We start from the raw sequence: 26,210 nt of genomic DNA, 5'->3' as shown, positions 1-26,210 counted from the left end.
ACCCACAGCGCCACCTGGGTCCCTATCCACTTTATTAGTCTATTGCAATTCCCCTGGTTTACTGTAGGTTTAAATCTTTCTGCTTCCCCCTATGCCGCCATGGTAGCTGCTAAATCACTCACTTGGGCCCATCAGGGGTAGCCCTGCACACGGCATCATGCTGGCAGGGGCTAAGCTCCAGGGAGCAGACATCCATTAGCTGCTCACAGTAAGACCCTGCAGGAAGGAGAGAAAGGTAGAGAGAAAGCAGGCTCAGGCCCCATGTCCCCTGAGCCCAGTCTGCATTTGGCTGAACCAGCTCCCCCAAGGAAAGGGCAGGGAGGGAAGGAATGAGGAAGAACAACCTTTGCTGTCCCATCACTTGCATCCGTGCAACAGAATCAACAATTTATGGGAGGGTTTCCATATTTCAAACAGTGAAAATCCGGACCCGCAAAGTTATGGAGCTTTTCTTAGTTTGCCCAAAGTTGTTGAGCTTTTCAGGCAGATTCACATGAAGTTTTAAAGTTTGTTTTTAAGAAAATCAGCAAAAACGACAATGCCGACATGGGCTGCCATTCGTCCAGATTTTCCCGAACATCTTAGTGGGATGTACTACAATATTCTGGAGATGTCCAGGAAATTCCGGATGTATGGCAACCCTATTTTATGGGCAGCCCACTAGAAGCACCGTGAGATAAGGTATGGCAACCTTCCATTCATACAATAGATGCCAAACTACTTTGAGGGGTGGTTTTTCTTTTAACAATAAATTTTATGAAATAAATTTAAAATAAAATATTTATAGTCTCATGCTTCAGCCCAGAATGCTGTTATTTGTATCTAACTCCCAAACCCATGACTCAATATTCAACCAGGATATAGGTAGGTCTCCTTCTATTGTTCAGGGAAAGACACTATTGTTCATCGGCTAGATACTAACCTGGCAGGGAAGAGGGAACTACTACTTGGGAAGTTAGAGTTAGTTTTAAAAAAATGCATTGGGGTATCTTCAGGTATTGGTGGAGGAGAGGTGCTACCAATAAACTAAAAAAAGTAAGTGTTGGGCACTGTAGTCAGATCCTTAGGATAAACCTGCCTCTGGCACTGACCAGCTTAGAAGAACCTTAGCTCTCTTCTGCTTCTCTCCAAGTGCATCCGCTTCCATTACAAGCCTGGCCCTACCTGTGAAGAACGGAAGGCATAAGCATGTGTAATTGCTGGATCCATCAATGCATGTGGCACCATTCTTGCAATTGTTATTGTTGCAGTTGTTGGTCCTTAGACTGCAGGTTGGACCTTCGAATCCATCCACGCAGGAACACCTGTCAAAAGGGGAAATGAGGGTTGTTTAACAAACCGAGAGGTTAGAAGCTGCTCGCTTTGGGGCATTTCAGGGGTTTTGTGGGTGGTTTTCCTTTATCATTCTCAAAAAGAGCCCAAAGAAGGGTGAAAGGAAGCCAGGGCTTTCCCAGAAGAACATTCAGTGCTCTGCCAATGGTTCTGAATACTGCACTGTCTTGCACCAGAGACACTTTTGTCTCTGATTGGTAGGATGTAGATGGATCCACTCTGGAGGCCACTCAGCATAGAAGGGGTTAAAGAGATTATTGTTTTCAGGAGAGTTTTTGGGGCAGACACACTTGGAGGGGCTTTAAGTTGAGTAGTGGAACAGGCAGGTGAGGGGAGGGGTTAAAGAAGAAGAAGAAGAAAAGAGGGATGGGCAAGAAAAAGACACAGATGTGAGAAGCCAGAGGATATGAGACTCAAGGTTAAATGAGCCTAAATGTTTGTTTAAATATTGCCACTTAACTGTTTCTTGCTACTCAGCAGTGATTTCGGGTGTGTTTATTGTATTTTTCTCTGGTTGTTGAATTTTTTATACAAACCACCCTGAAATCCATTTTCATGAAGGGCAGTATACAACTATTTTAAATAAAAATGTAAACCAGCAAACAGGCAAATAAAATCAACTTTCAAAGCTATACCTATGGCTGCATTTGCATGCCCAAGCTAGATCAATGTGTGTGCTGTATCTACAGTTCTGTGCACATAATGCATGTGGTGCTGTGTATGTATGTATGCATGCATGTGCCTGGTTGTGTACCGCGTGGGTCTGAACTTGATATTCATTTACGTGCACCATGTCACATCTGTGCACACATCAGGAAAGGGACGCATTGCATTCACATATATGTGTGTGTTTGCTGGTGGCGGGGTATGTTGTACTATAAGCACAGGTGAGTGTTGTGTGCTGCATATGCTGGCATTTCCATTTATACTGCCTGTAGCCTATTTAGCTGGAAGAGGAAGCAGAGGTGGAAGAACTGATGACCTTCCGTCTCTGGCATATTGAATTGCTCTGCAGGCTGAGGGTCCTGATATCCTTTCCTAGAGGGTTCATCTCCCTGCCTACTACGTTTCCCCCAAAGGCAGAATCTAGTCTGGCATGTGCAGGCAAACAGCTTTGTCAACCCCCAAAGGACATTATGTGCTGGCTTTGAAGATGCTGGGTTGTTATGGTGACGGGATGAGAGGCCATTTAGCATCTTGGCAATTTGGGTACACAGAAAGGGCTAGGGCCCCATTCTTTCTCTACTGCCTGTGGTTTATTTTCAGCCACTAATTATGGTCTGTTTCCCAGAAAGCCACCCACACTGTACTCTGGAGAGTGAAGTGGGGAGGAGCCCTGTGTATTGAGGTCCAACTGCAAACCAGAGCTACAGCTCCCCAAGAGGCTGTATATGCCTTAAAAGGTTTCCCCTGCCAGGTCCCAACCCATTTTTACAGAAAGAAACTGACTACGGCTTCCAGGATTAGTGATTGTGGTGGTGGACAATCTTGGTGGAGGGTAAAGAGTGCATTTTTGCACAGTATCAACAGAATGCTTCCCAAAGCCTTTTCACAAATCTGTTACAAAGCACCCCTAAAAACATCCAGCTTTTGTTATGATGGCCTGCACCTCAGAAGGACATTGGTTTTAGTCTGGAGAGGCCTCAGGAGAGACTCCATTACAGAAAGCCAAGCTCACATGTTCCAAGCCAGCTGAGCTGCAAAAGCCCCTGGCAAATTCATTGTCTCCTTTCACTGTAAATCTCTGCCATTCCTCCCTTATAATTTGTAAATTTAGAAGTAAACGAAAGAGCACCATAAACAAAGAAATGGCCACCAAAATATCACTCTCACGATTACTAATCAAGAAGTTTTGATCGCCTGAGGCTCTTGTCTGCAGAGTCCAAAAGATACGATAATCTCTTTTCTCCAACTCACATAAACAGCAGATTAAGATGCATTTATAAGAAGCCATTTTGCAAACATCTTAGACACCATTTTCATTTCTTTACACTCATTCACTGCCAGTAAGACAGGTTTTGCCTTCTTTGCTTTTATGCTAATTTTTAAGCCCAAGGTAAGCATAAAAGGTGATGCTTTTTGCCTTACCAATTAGTAACATCCCTGTGGACTCCCACTTCTTCTTCTCCTCCTCCTCTCCCCTTTTTTTTACTGCTGAAGAGGTGCTCTCACCTCCACTACATACCACCAAAGCCTCACAGAACAAGGTATGAAACTCTCTCAAGCCCATCAGCCAGTCAACCCCCACTCCCCTTCCCCCAATTTTCTCCTTTCAAGCCCCATCAGGTTCCTCTTTCTTAGGGAGACCTGCTCTCTTTATTCTCCTTGCCATGCCCCAAACTCTTCCTTTTGCTTTCTTCTAATTCCTGCCCTAAACCCTCCCCCAAAGTCCCTACCGAAATCTCTACCATTTCCCCCCATTTGAGAACCTGAGCAACCACTCACGTGAAGCTGGCTTCACTGCCTTCATGAGACAGGCAGGTCCCACCATTCTCACAGGGCCTGCTGGAACAGCCATCCACAGAGAGTTCACAGTTTTGGCCCTGGAATAAGACAAGGAGAAGTAGCAGCCACAATACAAAGAACAAATTATAAAGCTCTGGCCAGGACATGAGGTTTCTCAGTCTCAGTTCCTTGCTCATCAGCCATAAAAGAACAAATATAATAATAGGAGTTGCTGCCTATACATAATGCAGCCTGTCCTTTTTGGGATTGCTTGTTTTCGCCACCAGGATTTCCTTTATAGGTATTAGTCAAGAGCTGCCTTCCCAACCAAGCACCCGCTGTAAGTTTTGAAGTTCAGTTTCCATCATGAGCAGGGACAATGGGAGCTCTAGTGCAAAACATCTGGCGAACATCCAGTTTGGGAAGGTTTGAATATATTTAAATGAAACAGCCAGTTCCACATCCCCCACCCCCAGAAATAGTGACAGCTCTAGGTCCAATCAGTAGGGACTGAGAGTGTATCTCGCCCATTCCTGATGGCAGTGACAGAATAGGCTGGTTGTCAAACTGGAGAATGGGTTCCTTCCACCATGTCTTGGTCCTTCTCTGAGCCTTTTCCTTTTTCCTTTTGGTCGTCACAAGCTGTCAGAGGCTATGGTCCCCAAAGCAGGGAGAAAGCCCAATCCTTCCCTTTGTCAATGATCCCTTCACCCTCCCTAGTCACCCCTCTCCTCCTCCTCCTCCCCATCCCTCTTCTCACCTTGTAGCCAGTGGGGCAGATACAGCGGTAGGAGTCCAAAGGGTCTTGTTGACATGTGCCCCTATTTTGACAGGGACTGGAGAGGCAGGGGTTACACTTGGCCTGGATGATGAGGGGAGGAGGCCCTGCATAGATGAAAGAAACCAGACAACCAGGAATTGGGGTCAGAGCCAAAGAATCACTGAAAGGGAGGGAGGATTTCCACACATCCTCCTGTGAAGACTGTCCCCCTTCTTGGCCAGAATCTTTTGCAAGGCACTTGCCAGAAACTTAGAGGACATCGCAGACGGATTAATGGTGGAGCTGAATATATATTAACAGATGGAGGATTTCTGAAAGGAGGGCCCGCCCACCCCACTCCGTGGCACAAAGCCAGGTTGTGCTTACTTGTTTTTCTTCTTTAAATAGTAGGCCCTGTAGCTCAGTGCTGGGACACATGCGTTGCATGCAGAATTTCCTAGGTTCAATCCCTGGCTCCTCCAGTTTTTAAAAAGGGGGGGCTGGGTGGCAAGTGATAGGAAAGACCTTTGGATGATGAACAAACAGTCCAACGGGGTTGAGTGAAGTGGCTTGATCATTCCAGCCCTACATGGAACACCTGCCCCTTCCTTTGCCATATAAAGAGGCCAGGAACAGGCTGGAAGATGCGAACAGTTGGAGTGCTCCGACATAGACACTCTTACCAAGTCAGCTAGGATGGATTTGGCTCTAGTGACTTAGCTGGATGAGAAGGCTATGGAAGGAGGAAGCAACATAGCCTCCAGTCAGTGTCCTTCCTCCAGGTCTTCCTTCGGAGTCTCACCACCAAGACACTCATCTTACCTTCTCAGCACTATGGACCAAACATGATAGGAGCAGCACATGTGTGGCCAATGTGGTGAGACACAGAAGTTGCACAAGCCTCACCACAGTTCCAATCACTAGCATAAAGCCCTTCCTTTCATCTCCCCCCCTCCTCGCACATTAACAACCCTCATGCTCCCTCTCTATGTGCCCCATGCTCAACCAACAGGCCCAAGCCCTATAGTACTTGGAGTTACCCAAACTGTTCACCTGACCTGCCTTGGAGCTAAAGTGCCCCAACCTCAGTCCCAGTTTGGTTGGGAAAGGGAAGAGGGCCAAACAGCAACTGGGCAGAGCAGGGTGGACCAGAAAGAGCCATTGTTTGGACAAAGCTGCTCTACAAAATGAATAAAGTATAAAGTATCCTATAAAGTATTTATTCACTTACCTAGGCACTCAAACTTCTTGGCAGGAGTGGTGAGCAGCAGTTTGCCCTCCATATCTGCAGGGCCAGCACAACGGGCAATGCCAGGCTCCTTGTAGCCAGTTTTGACCCAGCCTGAGAGCCAGCGCATGTGGCAATCACAGTGCAGTGGGTTGGCACCGATGGCTCTGTGAAGCAGGGAGAACCAGAATCTCAACAGAACTCCTTAAGGTCTGTAGGGGGGCTGTCATTCATTGCATTTTATCTCTCTGGCTGCCTCTAGTGGCCCTGGAACTGATTAATAAGTAAGGTTTCTATTTTCAGACTCTGAAACTGCCCTCATGGAGCAACATAGCTGCAATCTGAAGTAGTCTCTCTCCTTCTTCATACTGTTCTTAAAGGTATGATTCACACATGCTGGCTTGCAACTTGCTATCTCAGTTCCTGATGACATCACTCAATAAGATGCAGCTAAATGTGCAAATTGCGTCCACCGAAACGCAGTGTGTTGGTACCACTCATCACTTCAGGGTGCGGGTGCTGAGTGATGAACACACATAGGGTAGTCCCTAGGGTTGCCGCCTTGCCTAGAGGTGCTGCTTATTAGCATATCTAAAATCTTTTCAGATGTATGTAAATTGAGAAACAATTTACTCTGAAGGCTGAAATTGCTCTGCAGGCTGAGGGTCCTGCTGAGGGAAAAAACCCTAAACAAAAAACATACCCCAGTCTTTCCCCAAATGTACCTTTCCCCATCCTTCTCCTTAGATTCTAATCCAGGTAGAGTCTGTTGCAGTGCTTTATAGTTCTGAGCATTGGGGTGCTGGTCTATGCTGGTTTCTCCTGCATTATTCTGAAGTGCAGTAGAAGACAAGAGGCACAACACAACTTCCAACACAACTTCCTCCCCCCACCCCACTCAGTCAACTGGGCATTAGGAGCCTGTACAGGCTGGTTTGTGTGTGTGTGTGTGTGTGTGTGTGTGTGCGCACACACACACACACACACACACACACTCCTTTGCCTTACTTAAGAGGTGCAAACTACAGGATTGCAAGCTTGGTTGCTGCCTCCTGATAAAAGGTGCCAGGAGGAACTTCAGCAACATTGCAAGAAAACAGAACCAGACCAGTTCCTGCTGCTGTTCAGCATGAAGTGCACACATCTGCCATCACGTCAGCCAAGGCAGCCATTACACCAAAATGAAAATAGGCTTTACTCCTGCTTAGCATCATTCTCTGACCTGGCGGATAAACAACGGTAAACAAAGGATGCTTTCTAGCTTTTGCCTTCCAAGTATTGTCCCACAGAGCATCAGGTAGTAGTGCCAAGCTGGGATTCTCATGCAAGAGGAAAGAATGGGTGTTCAAACTGATGCAAATACTCACAGGTGAGATAGGGAGATGACATCAGCAAATATCCCCTCAGGAAGTGTAGCAACATCATTTCCATGGAGGGACCTGTGCACAAAACACAAGTAGCATTCTCAGTGTCCTGGACTGCGGGACCCACCAGTCTTACTGTACCTGTTGTGATGTAACCTTTAAGAAGGTTAGGGGAGCATGATCTGCCTAAAACCAGGGAAGTCAGGAATTGGGGTTTTTAGACTTAAACTCCTTCCCCCTATACCATCTGCATCATATGTCAAGCAGTGGATTACGAACCCGCAGACTTATGATAGATTGCCTGCTCTGTGCCCAGATGGTGTGTGGCTGAGCCCTAACTGGCCAAAGAAACAAGGAGAGCAAAGTGGATGTCCATATGACACACAACACACACAAACTAAGCAAGTGGAGGGCCCCTCAGCCCATTGTTCTCCCTCCACTACCAATTGCCTGGCTGCTCACTTCTTAAAGTAACAGTTTCCCAGGAATTAGGCCAAAGTCAGTGAGGGGATTCTCCTTGAACTGGGGCATAGGGGAATACAGGAATACAAGGTACCTACAGCAGCCGTAGCGAACGGAGACCCTCAAAGGCCAGGGGAGGGATACACTGCAGGGCATTGTAGCTGAGGATCCTGAGGGATGGTGGAGAGAAGGAAGAGTTTGAATCATCACACATTCCTAAGAAAACCCCCAGCCCACATACTGTCTGATATCCTTCCCCCAGCCCCATATTAGTTAAAGGAAGGCAAGTTTCTTCCATCCTGCTCCCTGTGCCCATCAAAAAAGCTTCTCCTGCAGGTGGGGTGGGGGCCTCCCTAAAATTGGACTCAGGTCCTAAGGTAAGCTAATGTAAGAAAATTCATAGAAGGAAACCCTCCTGGCCTTTCCTCCCCCAGCAAACCTCTGTGCCCAAACCCCCATTGTTCAGGAGACACCCCCACCAAGCCTACAGACAGGCTTTTTGCAGGGCAGAGTGGGAGGCGGGGACAGGAAAATTTCATTCTGTGAAGGTTCCCTAGGTAAGCACACCTTAGGAGCCAAGCCATTGTTTCTTTCAAGATTCTCTAATGGGCAACTCACATAAACTGGGGCACGGTGTGTTCTTTGGGTGTGGTTGGATTCCACTCAGTGAATGCTAACAACCCATGAAGTTCATATTCTCTCCAGGTATTTGCACAAGTCTAAAATTGCAACTTTGATGGCAACACAGAAAATAATCGGGTCTGCTGGCCAATGAAGAATTTTTACTTTCTACATTACTTCTGTTCAGCTCAATTCAACTATTCAGTTCATCTTTTTTTTAAAAAAAAGGATAGGTTTTTTTTCCATTAAATAGCAGTGGCATTCTATTTATTGTTAAGATGATTTTAAATATATTTCTCAAGAGATCAATCAACAATATGTGTCACCAGCACCCTTACAATTGAGATGACTGAAATCCCACTAAAATCCTGTAATTTCAAGGCTCAGGCTGCCAGAAAACAGTTTAATCATATTTATTGACTGAGACGTTCAGTCCTACATTTGTCTTTTAAATGAAAATAAGTTTCCAGCCCGTCTGGTTGACCCTTAAGGTTGGAACTCAGAAACTGAACACCACAGTCAATAGAACAGAAAGAAACCTATTAATGTTAATGATGATTTATAAGCTAATATCAGGGTGGGAACAGACAAGTACATGTGTATGGGTCACATGGATTTAAACAAATTCCAGATTATATAAGTAGTTGTTGTCACAGAACACCTTGTAGACAAGAATGAACTGCGGTAGGCATGCATTCCTGTTTAGTTAGTTGGAACCAGCAACTGCCACCCCATCAATTGATGTTCTCTTAGGCCAGGCAGTAGACCCCAGGGATCAATGGCATTTCTACCCTGCTTTGCACAGTGTAAGCAAATGTTATCATCAGTCATTTAAAAATGCATTTCTCTCCCTGTAGAGGAGGCCTCTTTTTGCTGGAGGCGTATCCTCCCTTTCTGATCTGCTGTTCAAATGCTGTATTGGGCACTCACAGAGTGGTGAGCTGGCTCATATTGGTGAAGGATGAGTTGCTGAGAGAGCTGATCTTGTTGTTGCTCAGATCCCTGTAAGACAAAAGCACGGTGCAAGCTCACATCACATTTAACTCTCTCTCCCTATAGAACAGACCCTCCAAGTGTCCCTATTTTCCAGGAAAGTCCCTGATTTAGAGAAGCCATCCTGGTTTCTGATTTGATCCCAGAATGTCCTGCTTTTCCTTAAGATATCCCTATTTTCATTGGAGAAATGTTGGAGGGTATATGGAGTTATCCAACCCCCAAGCAATCCTGTATAGGGAAGATTATTAAAAATGTTTTATTATGATTTTATGTATGTTGGAAGCTGCCCGAGTGCTGGGGCAACCCAATAAGATGTGTGGGGTAAAAATAGTAAAATTATCATTATGGAATGGGACGTCCCTATTTTCATTGGAGAAAATGGGAATGGAACAATTCTGTCCTCCCCAGGTTTCTGCATTCAAACTCTACAGTCTTTTGCATTCTTAAGGACACTCTCATGTGAACAGTGGCTCCACAGATAGAACATCCAGCAGATGCAGTTCTGGTGGCACCTTCAAATCTGCCTTCTCCTTAGGCAACAGCTCTGGGCCGATGACTGCATGATGTCAGCTAATTCTTCTAATCTCTTCTCTGTCTGGTGCTGCTGCTAGAAAGGAATCTTGATAAACTGTATCATGTAGGAAGAAGGAAATCTAGCAGTGCACATGCTCTGAAGGCCAGGGAAAATCACAAGATGACCTGCAGAGCATGGAGTGAATCTTGGAGTCAGTGCACTTAAGACTTAAGACTTAGCTGCATTTCAACAGCCAGCAAATAAAATAAACTGGGAAGGCTCCTTTGGAATTCCTTAGGCAGGCAATAAACAAACATTCGAGATGAAAAGACAGTGAGGTAGGGTCAATGGGGCAGGGGGAAAGGCTATCATGCAGAAAATTCCAGGAACCACATATGAGAGAGCAGCCAGAAGGGTAATCTACCTCTTGGGGAACTGAAATCAGTTCCTAAAGGACTCACAGTGCCTTAGCAGAAAAGCAAAGCTATTCTAATGTCCAGGGAAACCAAAGTAAATAGAGAGATGGATGAACTCCAAATCCCAAGTCAGATGGACCTGATGGCGTTTTTAGAATTATTTACTTCACCCAATATCCTGAGCTGAGTTAACTGCACCTTGCTCAAGAGAATCCAGCTTTTTTAGTTGTACGGCATTCAGTGGCAAACGGTGCCGCCTGGCCGCCACCCCCTGGGGGCAGGGCGCCGCGCCGCAGTGCGCATGCGCCCTGATGCATGCATTCTGACATCACGACACATGGAGATCGCGCCAAGACGGACTGTGCATGTCTGCACATGCGCAGTCCGTCCGGGTTGGCACTGCTGCTCTGCTCGGCCGGCGCGCTCTGAAGCGGAGCAGGTTGCCGGGCGGCACCAGCAAAAAGTGAGCAAGCCGCAGAGAGGCTTGCCCGCGGTTTGCCGCCGCCTGGCAACCCACTCCGTAGCGCACTCTGCTTCTTCCTGCTTGGGCGGAGGAGATGAGGGGCGGGCCAGGGGCCGGGGCACTGCCCTCACGCGCTGCCCCCGCCAGAGTGGAGCTAGGGGCGGCCCACCCCCTTTGCCCCTCCCTTGCTACGCACCTGGCGGCATTTGTATTTTAGCCACTTTTGGGAATCTGTCCCCATAACCAAGGTGGCTAAAATCTAAAAAAAATTATTAGTTAAGTTTCTTGCCTTACACCTCTCACCTCCTCTTCAGCTATACAAGCTAATATGTTAAGCATAATTTTATGTAATTCAGAATGGGTCCTATGCCTCCCCTCAAATTCTCCCTTAGGCAAAAATTATTTCTTATCCTCTATGCTAGCTTCTTTGACCACCCTCTTCTTGTTGTTTTTCAGAAGCTTCTCTGCTTCCATATAGCTCTATGGTATGTGTGTGTTTTAACGAAATATCGCTTTTTTGGCATTTTGATGGAAGAACCATGTGGGAGATACAACATCTGGGTGCCATTTGGCCTTTCTGCACCTGCTTTATTCTCTTTGGTGCTCTCTTGGGAGCCTGAAAACAGAATGGCCACCTGATTCCACAAAGATCTCCTGTACCCCCAACCAGCCCCTCTGTACTGGTCAAAGGCTGATACCATGTGAGCCAAATCAGTTGATCAGCGTGCAATGAGATACGAGTTGCGCCACTCCCCACCTAGGCCTGGTCTAAAAATTTCCACAGACATGATGCACAAATGTCTGAGAAAAGGCCACAGCCCATCTCCTGCCTCTCTGAAAGAAAGACTATCGGGGACCCACACAAGGCCACTTCTTCTCAGATACTTACACCAGCTGTAGGTAACGGAAGGTGGAGAGCTGTCCAGGAACCAGGGTGAATTGGTTGCCATCCAAGTAGCTACAAGGACAATGAAGGATGCATCAGAGGTCACAGCAGCAATTCAGGAGAGCAATGTTAAACTTCCAACAATGGTGTTCAAAGGACTCTAAACCTAGAAGCTATAACTGTCCCTGCTCCTCTGTCAATGATGCCAGCTAAGGGAGAACCATCTGAGTTATCTTGTACTTGCAAATGCCTGTGTTTCACACCTGTATTTCTAACAGGGTGGCATACATGCTCTCCTAAATCTGAAACTGTGTTTGTCTCAGGCTGCCTTGCTTTCTTCCAGTTTTCCAGCTGTTTGATTCTAGGTATCAACGTTGGATTCATTAACGCTGCAGAGTAATATAACAGTACTACAGGCCCCTTCCACCTGCCACAGAACTCATTCCCCTAAATAAAAAATCCCTTCAGAGTTCATGCACTGGATCAAGGTCTAGCTTTTGAGGATGATCTGCAGAACAGTGCAAGGTATAAAGCTGCATGCCCCTCACTTGGCTGTTCCCAGCCCATCCATGGGTGCGACTTGCCAGTTTCCCCATTGCCCCTTCTTCGCGGATGCAGTGCCAGCAGAAGGGCCCAGGCAGCATTACTCACAGCTCTGTGACGTTCTTGGGGATCCCTTTGGGGAGGGATTTCAGGTGCTTGTTGCTGCAGCGAACAACAGTGTCTAGGCAAGTGCACTCCTGGGGACACTGAGGGCGTGGGAAGCAGCTTGTCTCCTCCTGACCTGCCAAGGCACAAGCCAAAGGGTTCACAGTGGAAAGAGACGGCATGGTGATGGAATAGGAGATCTTGAAAGCAGACGTTATCCTATGTTTCTCCAGGGAAATCTAGATCTCGGTCTGCCCTTATATCACCATTATAAAGTGTCCCACTTTATCAAAGGGCCAGAGGCATCAGCAGCAATTAGAACTGAGAATATTAATCAACTGGTGTGATTAATTTATTGCAAATAAAATGCAGCTCTTAATTGGAAAGAGTGTGAAAGGTCTCTTTGACATCTATGTCCTCCTATTGATTTACACAATTTTTTCAATTCTCAGAAGCACATGGGAAAAGCTATGGGGCTGTTAATTCCCCTCCCCCTGAACAGCAGCCACCCCTCAATACCCTGCATACACGCACCATATCAGAAGCTGCTGGTTGGACCAGGGCCAAAGGCTTAAGATGATTTGCTAGACAGTTAATGATTAACCTATTTAGTAAAGTGACGCTGTGTTAAACATCTCCAAAAATATTTCCTGCATTAAGATACTGTACTTATTTATACTGAGTGGTTAAATACCTGATTAAATTGCCTTGCTTTTAACCAATTAATTGACTTTGGGCGGGGGGGAGGGACCTTGAGACCACTCCTAACCACAGCCGACGGCGGCACAGCCCGCTACGTCAGTGGGGGCCTGTTGCATCCTTAACAAGATTTGTGCTATGTTTCAGTTTATCTCTAGTTTGAAGCTACCAGGCAATACAAAAAACTGCTAGGCATGTCCATGTAATTGCTGCTGAGCTTGACCAGTGCCCATCTTGGGACCAGTGGCGGAGGAAGCCGCTCAGGCACCCGGGGTGGGGTGTCGCTACGTAGTGATCCTCTACATGCAGCTGCAGCTGCGAGCAGAGGATCCCGGCACCGTCCATACGGCGCTGCAGTGGTGCCGCCGGCAAACCACTAATGTAGCACGCATGTGCGATGTCACTACGTACGATGCATGCGCCGTACATAGCAACGCCACACAAGCGCTGTACATAACGGTTTGCTGATGGACAGTGCCGGGATCCTCTGCTTGCAGCTGCAGCCGTGAACGGAGGATCCGCCACATGCGGCGTGATGGCTGCTCGCGCCGCGGCGGTAGGGCACCGCCTTGTTACCCTCGGAGACGTGGCACCGGGAGTGCACTGCCCCCACAGGCCCCCCCCCGTTGCGACGCCACTGGCTGGGACAACAAAAAAGGCCATCCCAACTGAGGAAACAGTACGAGAAGAAGAAGATTGCAAGACATACATACACACACACACACAAACACATCCCCTAAATCTCCCACAACTTTTCAGAATGGGGCGACCCCATCATTTCATTAGTGGCTGCAGCCTTCTTTGCCCTTTACAGCAGCCTTTGGGTTCCTTCCACTTCAGCTGATCTGTGTGAGGAAACTCATTCCCATGTGTGACCTGCTACTGCAAGATTTGAGGGCTGAGGCAGTTTACACACACTGTGCAGCCTGGGCTAATGGACATTCAGCGTTTTCAAAATCTTGCTTAATACATGGCACTCCCATTTTCCGTAATGACTTCCTGTGTGCCCTCTGTTGGTTTAAATTCATATTGCAACAACTCTGGACAGGGGAAAGGGTTGGACATTTATGGCTTAATGGGAATATCAACCTCATACAACCACAACAGCCTTCCCAACTGTACTACACTTAGGGGTGTAGCAACGGGGGGCGATAGGGGCGGTCCGCCCCGGGTTCCACTCTGGGGGGTGGGTGACAGTCGGCGCCCCCCCTTGCTACTCCCAAAGCGAGCCCCCTCAGCCTCCCGGTAAAAAGCCTGCTCGGCACGACATGGCACGCTGCGCCGAGCGAGCTTTTTACCTGGAGGCTGGAGGCTCGGGAGTCGGGGGGTGCGCCGACTGTCACCCCTGTCCAGCTCCAGGGTGGCACCCGCCTGCCACGCCGAGCGAGGCTTTCTAGGCTGGAGGCTCCATTTAGGCTCCGTTTAGAAGTCATGGGGGGGCGCGATCTCCCTCTACGTAGCATGCATGTGCAGCGGGATGCTGGGCATGCGTACAACGTAGAGGGGATCGCACCCCCCGCGACTTCAAAACGGAGCCTAAACGGAGCGTCCAGGCTCCAGCGCACCAGCGGGCTATCTGCCTGGAGCCTGGAAGCTCTGTTTAGGCTCTGTTTTGAAGTCGCGGGAGGTTGCGGTCCCCCTCTACGTTGTACGCATGCATCATTATGTAGCGGCGCATGCGTCATTACATAGCGACGCTCTGCCCCGCGCCCCGGGCATGGCAATTTTCCGCCCCGGGTGACAAAGCGGCTTCCTCTGCCACTGAGCACACTGGTCTGCTAGCGGAAACTCAAATAGGACCTTATGTGGGTCTGTGAGAAGGTAAACCTGCTATATAACCATAGCCTCAGTTTGCATAATTGCTCCCTCCCCATCCTTCTCATCCCCACCAAGAGCCTGTGAGTTACCTTCCTCACACCTGAAGTCGGGGAAGGCCACATCCTGCAGTGGGATTTGGCGTAGGAAGTCCGGATTATTGCAGCGGGGGTTCCCAGTCACAATCTTCCTTCTACGAAGCCAGTCGCCCAACCAGGCCAGGCGGCAATTGCAGTTGAAGGGGTTAGCGAGCAGGTTCCTGGGTGGGAGGGGTACAGGAGGGGGATAAATAAACTGGGCAGACACAGGATAATCTAGCAAAGGCTTGTAGGCAGGTAGGACTCAGTCACCTTCTCCCTTTCAAGACCTATAACACAGGCCAGAGAGTCTACGTTTGCAGGAAGCTGATTTTTTCTCAGCCAAACCTCTGGTCTGCTTAGCTCAGTATGGTCTGCAATACTGGTAACAGCCCTCCAAGGTCTTAGGGACAGATTTTCCCCAAGACTGCCACATAGGAGCGCTTTTGAGAGGCCAAGGATTAAATTAGGGACCTGCTGTAGAGAAAGCGTGGGTTCTTCTCCTGAGCTATGGAGCCTCCTTACAATCGAGGTGGGGTAGCAGAGTGGCCTACACTGTGCAGATAGCTCTCACCAAGGGATAGAGGACCAAGCGTGTTCACAGGTTAGTTAATAGGTTAGAATTTCCCCGCCTCGCAACTCACAGCGTGGAGAGTGACTGCAACGTGTCAAAAGCACCAGGTGCGATGGTGCTGATCTGATTGTCGTACAGCGAGAGGAGGCGCACATTGCGCAGTCCCGTGAAGCTGTCGTTGTGGATGCAGTTGATGCGGTTGTTCCTCAGCATCCTGGAAGGAAGACAGAGAATGGGAAGAAGCCCGTTCTACAAACTACCCCTTGAAAGCCAAAGGAGCCTGACAGCATTCTCCACCCTGCTACACCTCCTGCGTACTGACAACCCACCGCTGCCACTCTCTCCTATCTTCCCTACCCACTCACAACCCCAGTTAGGCCAACTTACAGGGTCCGTAGCCCATCGAGGCCCCGGAACATGGCGCTGCGCACTGACTCCAGCTGGTTAACCGTCAGGTGTAACTCACTGACAGAAGCTGCCCCTTCAAAGGCCCCATCCTCAATCTCTGACACCTTGTTGTTGCTCAGGTTTCTGGGAAAGCAAGGAACATGAAGTGATAGTGGAACACGGGAGCAGGGAGAAAGTTTTCTCAACTCAGTGTGCAGCCTATAAGGAGCATTTCTCTCCAACAGAGACAAATGAAGAATATTTGTAGTAGTTCCAACAGCGCTGGTTTTATTTTGCTCTCTTTAATTCTTCTGCGAGCTGCCCCTGCTGCACCCACTTTGAATGTATGCCGTATGTTAAGTCTTAAGCCTTTGACTTCCTCTAAAAAACAATTGTTTCTGAGTAGCCCCTGGCAATCTCGATCAGAATCTTCTCCCTCCTGTGCCTGCTGTTTGCACTGAAATGAAAGCTCCCACTGATGTCAATGGAAGCTTTATTCTCCTTGTAAACAGCAGTTGGGGGGGGGGCAATTCCAGCACTGGGTCATAGCTCCCCTCACTTCACACCATTGTCCTGATCTGGCTGGCCCCCCCCTATGCCAGCTGTTCAACTTTTAAAAATCAACTATGCAACACCAAGCTATGTAACAAAGGTCATCTCTAATTTGGCCTTTACATTCTAGGCATACATGCCAGCCTCTTGCATGAGAAATATCTGGCTCCTGTTGGAATACTGCTGCACTCTAAGCCCTATTCATATTGCCGCCTCCTTTTCCCCAGATCTTGTGTGCACAAGAGGTCTTTGGAGTATCTCCTCTGCTATGAGAACCCCTTACCCACATACTCACATTTTCTTTAAGTGTGGGAGCTTCTTAAAGATGCCTGTGGCCTCCAGCACTGTGATCTCATTGTTGTTCAGCCGCCTGCAACAGAAATAAAGGATTGTAAGCATACAGCTCAGAAAGCAAAGCAGCGAATAAAATAAAATATATGTGTATTCTAGGCCCATCTCTGAAAAGTAACTTCATTGCTTAACACATTATTTCCACTCTGCACTGAGTTAATCCCTGTGCATAAAAATGTGCATATTTATCAGAATATAAAGCATAATGCAAATGGATTGTTCTGCCAGGAGTAAGTATATGGCTTTGAAAGCCAATACACACCAGCTTTCTAAATCAAGCATCTACAGCAGAAAGCCACTTGTCCGCATGAACAATGTGCCCTTTTCCTACACAGAGATAATTTCAATAAATTTAATATAGAATAGAAATAGAAGGTGAAATGGCCCAATGAAAGACTCAGTACTGGATAGGGCCAAGGGCCATTCCACTGTGCTTGCATGGAGAATAAATGCTTCATATAAAAGGCTTCAGGTATCCATTTAGTACACAATATGGGATACGGGGTGTAGTGCACTACAGTAGGGAGAGGCACTGGAATGAAAAACACACCAGAAATAGAAGTTCTAAGCTTTGTCAGTGTGTAAGATGAACACTGGGTACAGAAGTTAGGAATCTGAGATGAGTGGCTGAGGCAACCCAGATGGGTGGGGAAAGAAGAGGAAGAAGAAGAAGAAGAAGAAGAAGAAGAAGAAGAAGAAGAAGAAGAAGAAGAAGAAGAAGAAGAAGAAGAAGAAGAAGAAGAAGAAGAAGAATTGGACAAAGTATGAATTAAGTGTATGGTTGCCAGACTCAATAGAGGACAGGACTTCTGTGCCTTTAATTGCCCTGCTCTCTTTTGAGTCTGGAAACCTTAAAGAGAAACCAGCAGACCCTTTGCTTGGAAATTAAACAAAGGGTCTGCTGGTTTCTCTTTAAGGCTTCCAGACTCAAAAGAGAGCAGGGCAATTAAAGGCACAGAAGTCCTGTCCTCTATTGAGTCTGGCAACCCTAATTAAGTGTGAGGAGAAAAAACCCTTGGACAACAAGGAGTTTCCCCCTCACTTCTATTTTCACCTTAAAAAAAGAACTGCGGGTGTCATAGATTCATGGTTAGCAGCAAGTATGTAGGGAACCTTTTAACCTTCACCTCCACTGTCAGAGGCAGCATTCTTCCAAATACCACTCACTGGGAATTACAAGTGGGAAGAGCACTGTTGTGTCAGATCCTGCTTGCAAGCTTCCCATAGGCCGCTGTGAGAACAGAATGCTGGACTAAACGGACATTTGGCCTGATCCAACACAGGGCTCTTATGTTTGCTGGGCTCTGTAGAGTTAAAATGAAATCCTGCTTCACAGGTGGCAGGCAGACTCAGTCTGGGAGGTCAGGTGTGCCTCAGCAGGGGGAGCAGGTCCTTCCATCTCAATGCAAGATGTGGGAGGGGGGAGAGCAAACCCCAAAGCCATAGAGAATGCCTCTGTGTTCCTGCCACAGAGATCAGCCCTCAAAACCCCAACAACCCTACAATAGCAACATTTGCTTTCTACAACTGTGTAAATAAAGCCACATGGAAAGCAAATAAGAGTACTCGGTTTTTGATAGTGAGGAAGGAAGTATGGTTCTTAGATATGGCCAAAGCATGCTGACTTACAGTTCAGCTGTGGCTTGAGGGAGGCGCTCTGGGATCTTTGTCAGCTTCAGGTTGGAACACTCAACCACGTTGGCTTCACAGCGGCACTTCGGGGGACAGACGACGTCACTGTGACATTCACTGTTCAACTGGTAATCTTCTGTACCTGCCACCAAGAGAAAGCAATGAGGGTGTGTGCACACAGAGGCGTGTGTGAATACTTGGGACTGTTGCATAAGCATATTCTGGAAGGGGATTCCTTCTGTCTGGGGGCATGAGGCCTCACATGCTGACTCTACTCCCAATATTCCTGCTCATCTGGTCCCAGACCTTCTCCTGTTGAATGGAGCTTCTACCATGGCTGCTTGAATGTGAGTAGAAGCCACCATGCATCTGGGAGCTCTGCTTTATCAGGGATCCCAGTTGAATGTAGAACATATTATATATATATATATCCATCCATCCTCTGGCCAGCATAATTAAGCCAGAAATTGGACCACCTGTGGCCTATTGAGTTCCCCACTCCTGTGCTACAGCAAATGGAGAAGTCAGATATAAAAGACAGAGACTGGTTGATCTTGTTCTGAGCCTCTGGAAGGACGCAGTGCCTGCAAACAGTCCATGCCACCACTGCTGGATCTAATGCAAGCCATTAAAAATACATTATAACAGCAATTCTGCAAGGCCGCAACCTCATTCTGCCAGTAGTACAAACATACCATGAACATACACATGCAACTCACATGCAAATTCTAGGATCTCCATACTGGCTCCCTTACCTGGAATGAAATACTGTTCTTTGGCTGTGAACAGAAATACGGAGAGTGTTAATCTGAATGCAGCAAATTTAATAGATTAAAGTCCGTGCTGCTCATAACTTCCTCAAACATGTATGAACGAGTATACTGCAGTGTGTGAAATGAAAACAGAATGCCTATTTCTATCCAGATACATATACTTAGAAATGATATCATGCATATTAACTTAATATGTATTTCTGATGAAAAATAGGCATATACTCCACCAGCCATCAAAGTGTGCACAAGATGTAAGCATTAATTTTTAAAATAAGAGAACAGAAGCACTGCAGTTTTTCACTTTGGGGTGTGTGTGTGTGTTTCTACAATATCTTCCCCTAGATTTCACTGAGGTGCTAAGGTCAGAATCCCTGAATACGTATGCAATGAAGTGCAGGAGGGACATCCAATATCTGCTCTGCCCTGATCCCCAAATCTATACGCAGCCCTACAGAAGAAGATCATTCATACGGGAGCAGCGGAATTTCTTGCTCTTGATCTGTCCGATGCGCTTGTTGGCGAGGCGGCGGGGGCTGGCACAGCGAGCACCACTTGTTTCAATAGGATTGGCACGCAAGAAGTCTGCCAGCCACTTCAGGTTGCAGTCGCAAATGAAGGGGTTCTGGGCCAGATGGCTGTAGAGGGAAAGAAACAAGAGCAGCTTGAATTTCAGAGTTGTTCTGGTGGCTGCTGTCAGAGCAACCTTAAATCTAGCAACCAAGATGCTGCTTCTAGCTGGCATAATGCTGAATGCTCTTGTAGGCACCCTGAAGGCAAAGTGGTCCATTTTCTTGTGACCTCACTTTGGTGGCAGGATGTTGAGCTCTGCCAATGGCCCTGGGCCAGCCTCAACACTCTAGGGTAGTCTTCCCCAACTTGGTGCCCTTCAGATATTTTTGGAGCAACTTCCATCAGCCCCAGCCAAGTTATGGGCAGCAACGTTTGGAAGACACCCAGTTAGGGAAGGCTGCTCCAGGAAGAGAACATGGTTGCAAAGGCATGGCCTTGCAAGGCTTCTTGCTCTCTTTCTAGAGCTCTGCCTGCCTTGGCCACAGAATCCTACCTGCCTTCTCAGTGGGACCCCAGTGTTCCAAGGGCATTTCCTCCCTTCCTCCCACAGAACCCTGTTCTCATTGGACACATCTTCAGAGAAGTCAGCACTCACAGAGTCTGGATGGCTCGCAAGGTGGCAAAGGTGCCCTTGGCCAAGGTCTGGATCTTGTTGTCATATAGCGAGAGCAGCGACAGGTTCTGCAGGTCAGCAAAGGCATCTGCCCGGATGCAGTTGATCTTGTTGGCATTCAGGAGCCTGGAGTGAAGGAGCACAAAACACCATATCAGTGTGTGTGTGTGTGTGTGTGTGTGTGTGTGTGTGTGTGTGCGCGCACACACACACACACACACACACTGTGGTGGCCGTAGTGGTAGTGGCTATTACACACACACACACACACACACACTTTCTTGGCCATTGCTTACAGCAGGGGATTCTGCAGATCCCACCCACTCAACTAACACCCAGCAAGTTACTCACACAGCCCAGACCGAGTGATAGGAGGTCAGAGAACAAAATGGCCACAAAAAAAGACAGGTGAGGAGACAGGATATCCACAATCTTTCTCTGAATTTGAGGTGGACAGAAGGAAGGGATAGTATAGATGAGGAATATAGGCCGATGAGGAGGGAAGCAAAGATTACAGCTGGGAGAAGAAAGTAACTCTAGATGGGATTGTGGAGTAGAAAGACACAGGGGAGAGTGAAGCAGGCTGTGTGGAAGATGAAGACGGGGAAGAAGAAAAGGCTTGTTAAGTAGTAAGGAGAGTTGCAGGTTCCAGGGAAGAGATAAAGGGCTGTGAGGTTTGTACAGAAGTATGCTGAAATTGTATAGGAGCCAGATGTGAGGTCTGGAGCCCCTTTGCCATCTGGATCAAGGTTTCCACACTGCACTCGTCCCCTGCTATAGCGATGTCCAAATGGCCCTCTAACTATCCCTCTCACTTGTGCTTACAGTAGTTGCAGTGCATACAAGCCCCCGAATACCCCTTTGGGCAGCTCTGTGATCTTGTTCCCGTACAAGACTCTGGAAAAGAAACAAAACCAGTGCTTGAATTAGTAGCGTCTCTCGGTGATTAAGTCCCGATGTACCTTGCGGAAAGAGGGCATCTTGAACTGAACCCAGGCTCACCCTTCATACATAGCAGACATAACAATAATGAGACTGTGAGGTGCCAGCTGGCTTATGATGCCAGCATCAGGGAATCTGGATTCAAATGTGATTTAAGTCCCTGCTGAGGCCCAGTTCGTATATGCAAATGGCCATATGCAGCCACTTGAAACAGCTAGGTAGGCACAGCTCCACATGGCAAGCTGCCTGTGTCAAGTGGCTCCCCACAAGGTTACAACAATTTCTCTCGTTCCATTGTAAACCTTCGAAAGAGAAGGGTTGAAATGGTGTGGCTGAAATTGCCATAGGACCATGGAGAGCTGCTTCATGCAAACACTCGCCATCTGGAGCTGTGCCTGCAAAATTGCATTTCAAGAGACAACCATGACACAGATTGCTCTTTGGAATGGAGCCACATTAACTTGCTGGTGCAGTGGGTGGTGGGGGAGTGTGGTGGGTGGGGGACTCACATGTTAACATTATCGGCAGCAAATGGGAATTAGAAAGGCCAAGCAATATGTTGGCCAAGGGGGCTGTGAGTTGGCATTGGCATAGTTAGGAAGCCACAGCGCATAGCCAGTGGAAGAGCTATGTGCGTGGAGCTTGTGCAAGAACTTTCTCACGCTGCATGCAAGTGGCATTTCACTTCCCCACCTAGACTAATGTCTGCCATGCTTGCTCCCACTGTGGCTACTCACAGAGAGTTGAGTGAGCGCAAGCCTTGGAAGGCATCAGGCGCAATCTCCAAGATCTGGTTGTTGCTCAGGTCTCTGAAAGGCAAAGACAAAGTTAACGCTCCTACGTATGCAGTCACAGCTCCTTCCTTTTCTGAAGGTGCCTCTCCCACCTTGTGTTCTTTATAGAGCATAATAAAGGCTTAGCAGGACTGAGATGGAATGTGCACATCAGCCAACACAGCTCTGTGCTCCCTCGAGTGCACCTTGCAATGCAACACCTGCTTCCCCTCTGCCCGCATCACATCTAGACAGAAGGTATTGCCTTAGGCCTGCACAGACTATTTGTCCATCAAGCCCAGCATTGTTCACTCTGGCTGAAGACACTCACATCCTTCGTAGCTTCTTATATGATGAGAAGGCTCCAGGTGGGATAGACTTGATGCCATTCAGTTCTAAGCGTCTGCATGGGAAACAGAACACAAGAAAGAAAATCCGCTTGACTGCACCATGGGAGCAACTGAAGTGCCATCTCTTCCAACAAGGATGCCACAGAGATCCGGCAGGAGGTAGCCTCCAAGAGTAGGCAGACAGCTGCATTCCTGAACAGATCACTTTGACACATCTCCATGTGTCATCTCCCCCAGTTCTCTGGAAGCAGAAATCTCTGATCCTGGTACAACTTTTAGCCACAAAAGGAACTGGTAAAAACCAGAGTCATCTCTGCATAAGGGAGGAGTGGTGAAGCTTTATGGACCAGTGGACCACATCTTTATCTTCCCCCTACCCTTGCGGGCCAACTTTAACAATCAGTAAAGGTAAAGGGACCCCTGACCATTAGGTCCAGTCGTGACCGACTCTAGGGTTGCGTGCTCATCTCGCATGACAAAGCCGCTTCTGGCAAACCAGAGCAGCACATGGAAACGCCGTTTACCTTCCCGCTGTAGCGGTTCCTATTTATCTACTTGCATTTTGATGTGCTTTCGAACTGCTAGGTTGGCAGGAGCTGGGACCAAGCAACGGGAGCTCACCCCGTCACAGGGATTCGAACCGCCGACCTTCTGATCAGCAAGCCCTAGGCTCAGTAGTTTAACCACAGCGCCACCTGGGTCCCTTAACAATCAGTAGGGCCACCTATATGCCAGTCACCTGACACATAATGACATCAGGTGATCAACACCTGTCAAAGCTTTGCACAGCGCTTCCCAAATGCCCAGCAAACCAGGTGATTGTCAGATGTTTGGGAAAGCACTATGCAGAGTGCTTTGCTAGTCACATGCTTGGTGCTTGCAAAATGCTGGACACAGACCTCTCAAAGTGCTTTGTGCTTCATTTCACAGACACCTGGCAACTGGCTGATCTTTGGGTGCTTGGGAAGCCCCTTTCAGTCATGCCCTACCCTTACATGCTCACTTGAGCGAAATGGCCTGGCAGGCCAAATCTGGTCCATGGGCCAGAGGTTCCCCACTCCTGCCATAAGCTCACAGTTGAGAATTGCCCTATGGTGTTCCTTAGGCAACAATATATTCTCTGTTCCAATACCAGCTGAATCAATACTAGCCAAAGGAGACAGGAGCACCCAAGCAGAGTAGATGTGATTAGGAAGGGTGCTAGTGCTCAGGTCCCACCATCCCCTGCCTACCCACCATGTTCCTAGTATCCACTCACATCTCAGTCATGGTCTCAGGCAAGTTGGCAGGGATGGCTGTCAGCCCCTTGCCGCGACAGTCCACAATGCCATTGCTGCAGGTGCACATGGCGGGACAGGAACCTGATGAAAAGCTGCAGATTTGGGTCCTGGTAGCATCCATCTGGCCTGCAGAGAAGAATGCAGAAGCTTAGTGCATCCTCTTTGCATAGGGCTTGCAACCCACGGCACTGCAGGGCACCCCTAGCCCTGCCTACCTGTTCTTTGCTTGTGGAACATTGTGGTCTGTTGGCGTTTTGGAATGTGTACTTTCTTCAGGGCAGCTAGAGAGCCTTTAGGTCACTAGCAGGCCCTCCTCTCAGCTCCTCTACACGTAGAGATGAATACATATGCAGGCATATATCATACATATGCAGAACTGCTACACAGGTTGATAGTTCAAATCAGCAGAGACAATAAATGAACAGTGTGATGGGGAGGGCAAGTGCACAAATGAGCATGAGATAGAAAGGGGAGGAGGAAACGTTGAGGAGGAAAACTGCATAAAGAGCACAGGCTGGTGCGGACCGCAAGCGGCCATCTTTCAAGATGGCAGCTTCCAGCACTAATGGTTTGATAGCTTCACACTGTTAGAACTAGAAAAAGGCAGGATAAAAGGAGACGGCGCTTTTAAAAGAATTTCTGCAGAATGAAAAACAATTTCTGCAGTCCAGGCTGCAGTCATGCAACCACCATGGCCTGCACGAGGCACAAGAGCTCCTGAAACTAATGTGTCATGGTAAGAGGGTCTGTGTGCATTTGAGAGACCAATGGTCTCTTGTGGCAGGTTTCACTAACCCTTTGGTTCCAGGGCTGATATGCCTTGAATCTGAGAGCAGAAGGGGCCTCTTTCTGGTGATTCTAGGGGTCTGCAAAACTCCCTGGAACCCCATAGATGCCACTGACCTGAACAGCTGAATTCATTCTTCTGAATCTCTGCAACGTTGAGGCCACGGAGGGCAGCAGGGCCGGCACACTGTGTGAAGAGCCCAATTGTGGGGCGCTGGCGCAGCCACTGGGAAAGCCAACCCAAATGGCAATCGCAGAAGAGCTGGTTGGAGTGCAAGCGGCTGTAGGGACCCAGGGGAGGAAAGGTGGGGGGGGGGAGAAACATCAATCATTGTCTTTCCACAGCTCCCTCTTGAAACACCTGCATAGATAGGTAAAGCCATTCCTAGAGAGAAGGACTTAGGCTTACTGAGTTGGAATGAAAATGTGGGGACATTTCCTGGGAGAGTCCAGTCCCATAGGGATCTGAAGCTGTGGGGTTTGGGCCTTAGTACTCTCCATTCCATGGACTGGATTGCTGTCACCCAGCGTCCTGCCCACCACATTAATGCCACCACTTTCTGTCCCATAATGCACCTTGTCATTAAAGGAACCAACAGCTCCATGAACAGAGCTGTGGCTCTTTCTGCCATTGGGGGGCAGCATCCCACATCTTCGTAGGGCCCCAGGTTCTTGGGATCCTGGGCACAGGGCCAGGCATTACCTACTATGAAAACATCAGTGCCAAGAAGGGAGATCTGCAGGACCTAAAAGTGAAAAGTTGCCACCAGGATTCCTTGTACGGATTGGTAGCTCCCAGCCCACCATGCTTTATGAAATCTCCAGTCTGCGGTCTTCCACCCCACCCCCAGTCCCACTCTGCCCTTGGGCTGCTTCATCATGTGCTCACAAGGTGCGCAGTTTGGGCATATGGTTGAAGCTGGAGATGGGGATGGTGCTGATGTTGTTGTTGTTCAAAGTCCTGCAGGAAAGAGGAAGAGCATCAGTGAATGTTGGAGAGAAACATCTTGTCGTTTCATCTGGCTGTGTGTGCAGTGCACACACAAACAAACAACGCTCACAGAGTGGCATGTGACACTTCTCAGACTGACAGCACATCTCATTTTCAAAATCATTTTCAGCATGGGAGAAGCAAGGGCCAGTTCTAACACACCCCTACAACAGAGGAGTGACAGATCAACAGGTGAATTTTAGGGCATCCCTTAGCAAGAAAAGTTACATTGACTAATAGGTCTGCTTCCCTTCATCTGACCCACCACTCCCCTTAAGGTTGGGAGGAAGGCCCTCCTGACATTAGTAAGCTCAGGACTAGGCTCCAGTGGTTTGCACAAGGGGAGCTACTGGGCTTTGGGTTGTCACATGATCACTTTTGAAACCAGCCCAGGTATAATGTTATTTGTTTTGCTTTGTTTTCACTGCTGGGAATGGATTTTTAAAACCCTCTTAAGCTACAATCCTATGCACAATTGCATTTCAATATAGTAGGACGATTATTACTACTGGTAATTATTACTATTGTTGTTGTATTGATTTATCGCCCACCCTTTGAAAACAATTTAAAATTCAACATTAAAAACAGTTCAAAACAAATTAAATACTGAATCTAAAGTGACCCATCAACACTTCTCTTGGGAGGGTATCCCATAAAGTAGGGGCCACCACTGAGAAGGCCACCAATCTAAATGATCTCAAATGCAGGCCAACAAGTAGGGCTTCTGATATCCACCATAAAGCAAAGGTAGATTCATACTGGCACAGCTTCTCCTTCTGATAACTTAGCCCCAAACCAATGAGGGCTCTAAAGGTGGAAAATAGCACTTTCAGTTCTGCTAGGAAGCACTGCAACTGATACAGAATCGGTGGAATACCAAAAGACCTCCATCCTTCTGGGGAGAAGGAAT

General features: G+C 47.9%; 1 protein-coding gene across 1 annotated transcript in view; it reads right to left on the bottom strand.

Annotated features, from left to right (window-relative positions):
- The window catches only part of SLIT1 (slit guidance ligand 1), a 124,480-nt gene that overhangs the window by 8,714 nt on the left and 89,556 nt on the right, over positions 1-26,210 (bottom strand). The window contains exons 7-30 of the mRNA XM_035133598.2: positions 25,199-25,270; positions 24,427-24,590; positions 23,502-23,649; positions 22,225-22,296; positions 21,858-21,929; positions 21,004-21,075; positions 20,161-20,304; positions 19,467-19,630; positions 18,978-19,001; positions 18,220-18,364; positions 16,535-16,609; positions 15,688-15,831; positions 15,371-15,514; positions 14,742-14,908; positions 12,139-12,271; positions 11,491-11,559; positions 9,143-9,214; positions 7,690-7,761; positions 7,133-7,204; positions 5,769-5,932; positions 4,538-4,662; positions 3,778-3,875; positions 1,165-1,304; positions 123-216 (exon numbers count right to left, since the gene is read on the bottom strand). Of these exons, the coding sequence (XP_034989489.2) occupies positions 123-216; positions 1,165-1,304; positions 3,778-3,875; positions 4,538-4,662; positions 5,769-5,932; positions 7,133-7,204; positions 7,690-7,761; positions 9,143-9,214; positions 11,491-11,559; positions 12,139-12,271; positions 14,742-14,908; positions 15,371-15,514; positions 15,688-15,831; positions 16,535-16,609; positions 18,220-18,364; positions 18,978-19,001; positions 19,467-19,630; positions 20,161-20,304; positions 21,004-21,075; positions 21,858-21,929; positions 22,225-22,296; positions 23,502-23,649; positions 24,427-24,590; positions 25,199-25,270 (2,646 nt within the window). The remainder of the gene's footprint in view (positions 1-122; positions 217-1,164; positions 1,305-3,777; positions 3,876-4,537; positions 4,663-5,768; positions 5,933-7,132; positions 7,205-7,689; positions 7,762-9,142; positions 9,215-11,490; positions 11,560-12,138; positions 12,272-14,741; positions 14,909-15,370; positions 15,515-15,687; positions 15,832-16,534; positions 16,610-18,219; positions 18,365-18,977; positions 19,002-19,466; positions 19,631-20,160; positions 20,305-21,003; positions 21,076-21,857; positions 21,930-22,224; positions 22,297-23,501; positions 23,650-24,426; positions 24,591-25,198; positions 25,271-26,210) is intronic.

The sequence above is a fragment of the Zootoca vivipara genome, chromosome 5 (assembly GCF_963506605.1).
Source record: "Zootoca vivipara chromosome 5, rZooViv1.1, whole genome shotgun sequence".
NCBI classification, from domain to species: Eukaryota; Metazoa; Chordata; class Lepidosauria; order Squamata; family Lacertidae; genus Zootoca; species Zootoca vivipara.
Note: the sequence above shows the minus strand (reverse complement) of the source record. Positions and strands in the feature narration are given on the sequence as shown.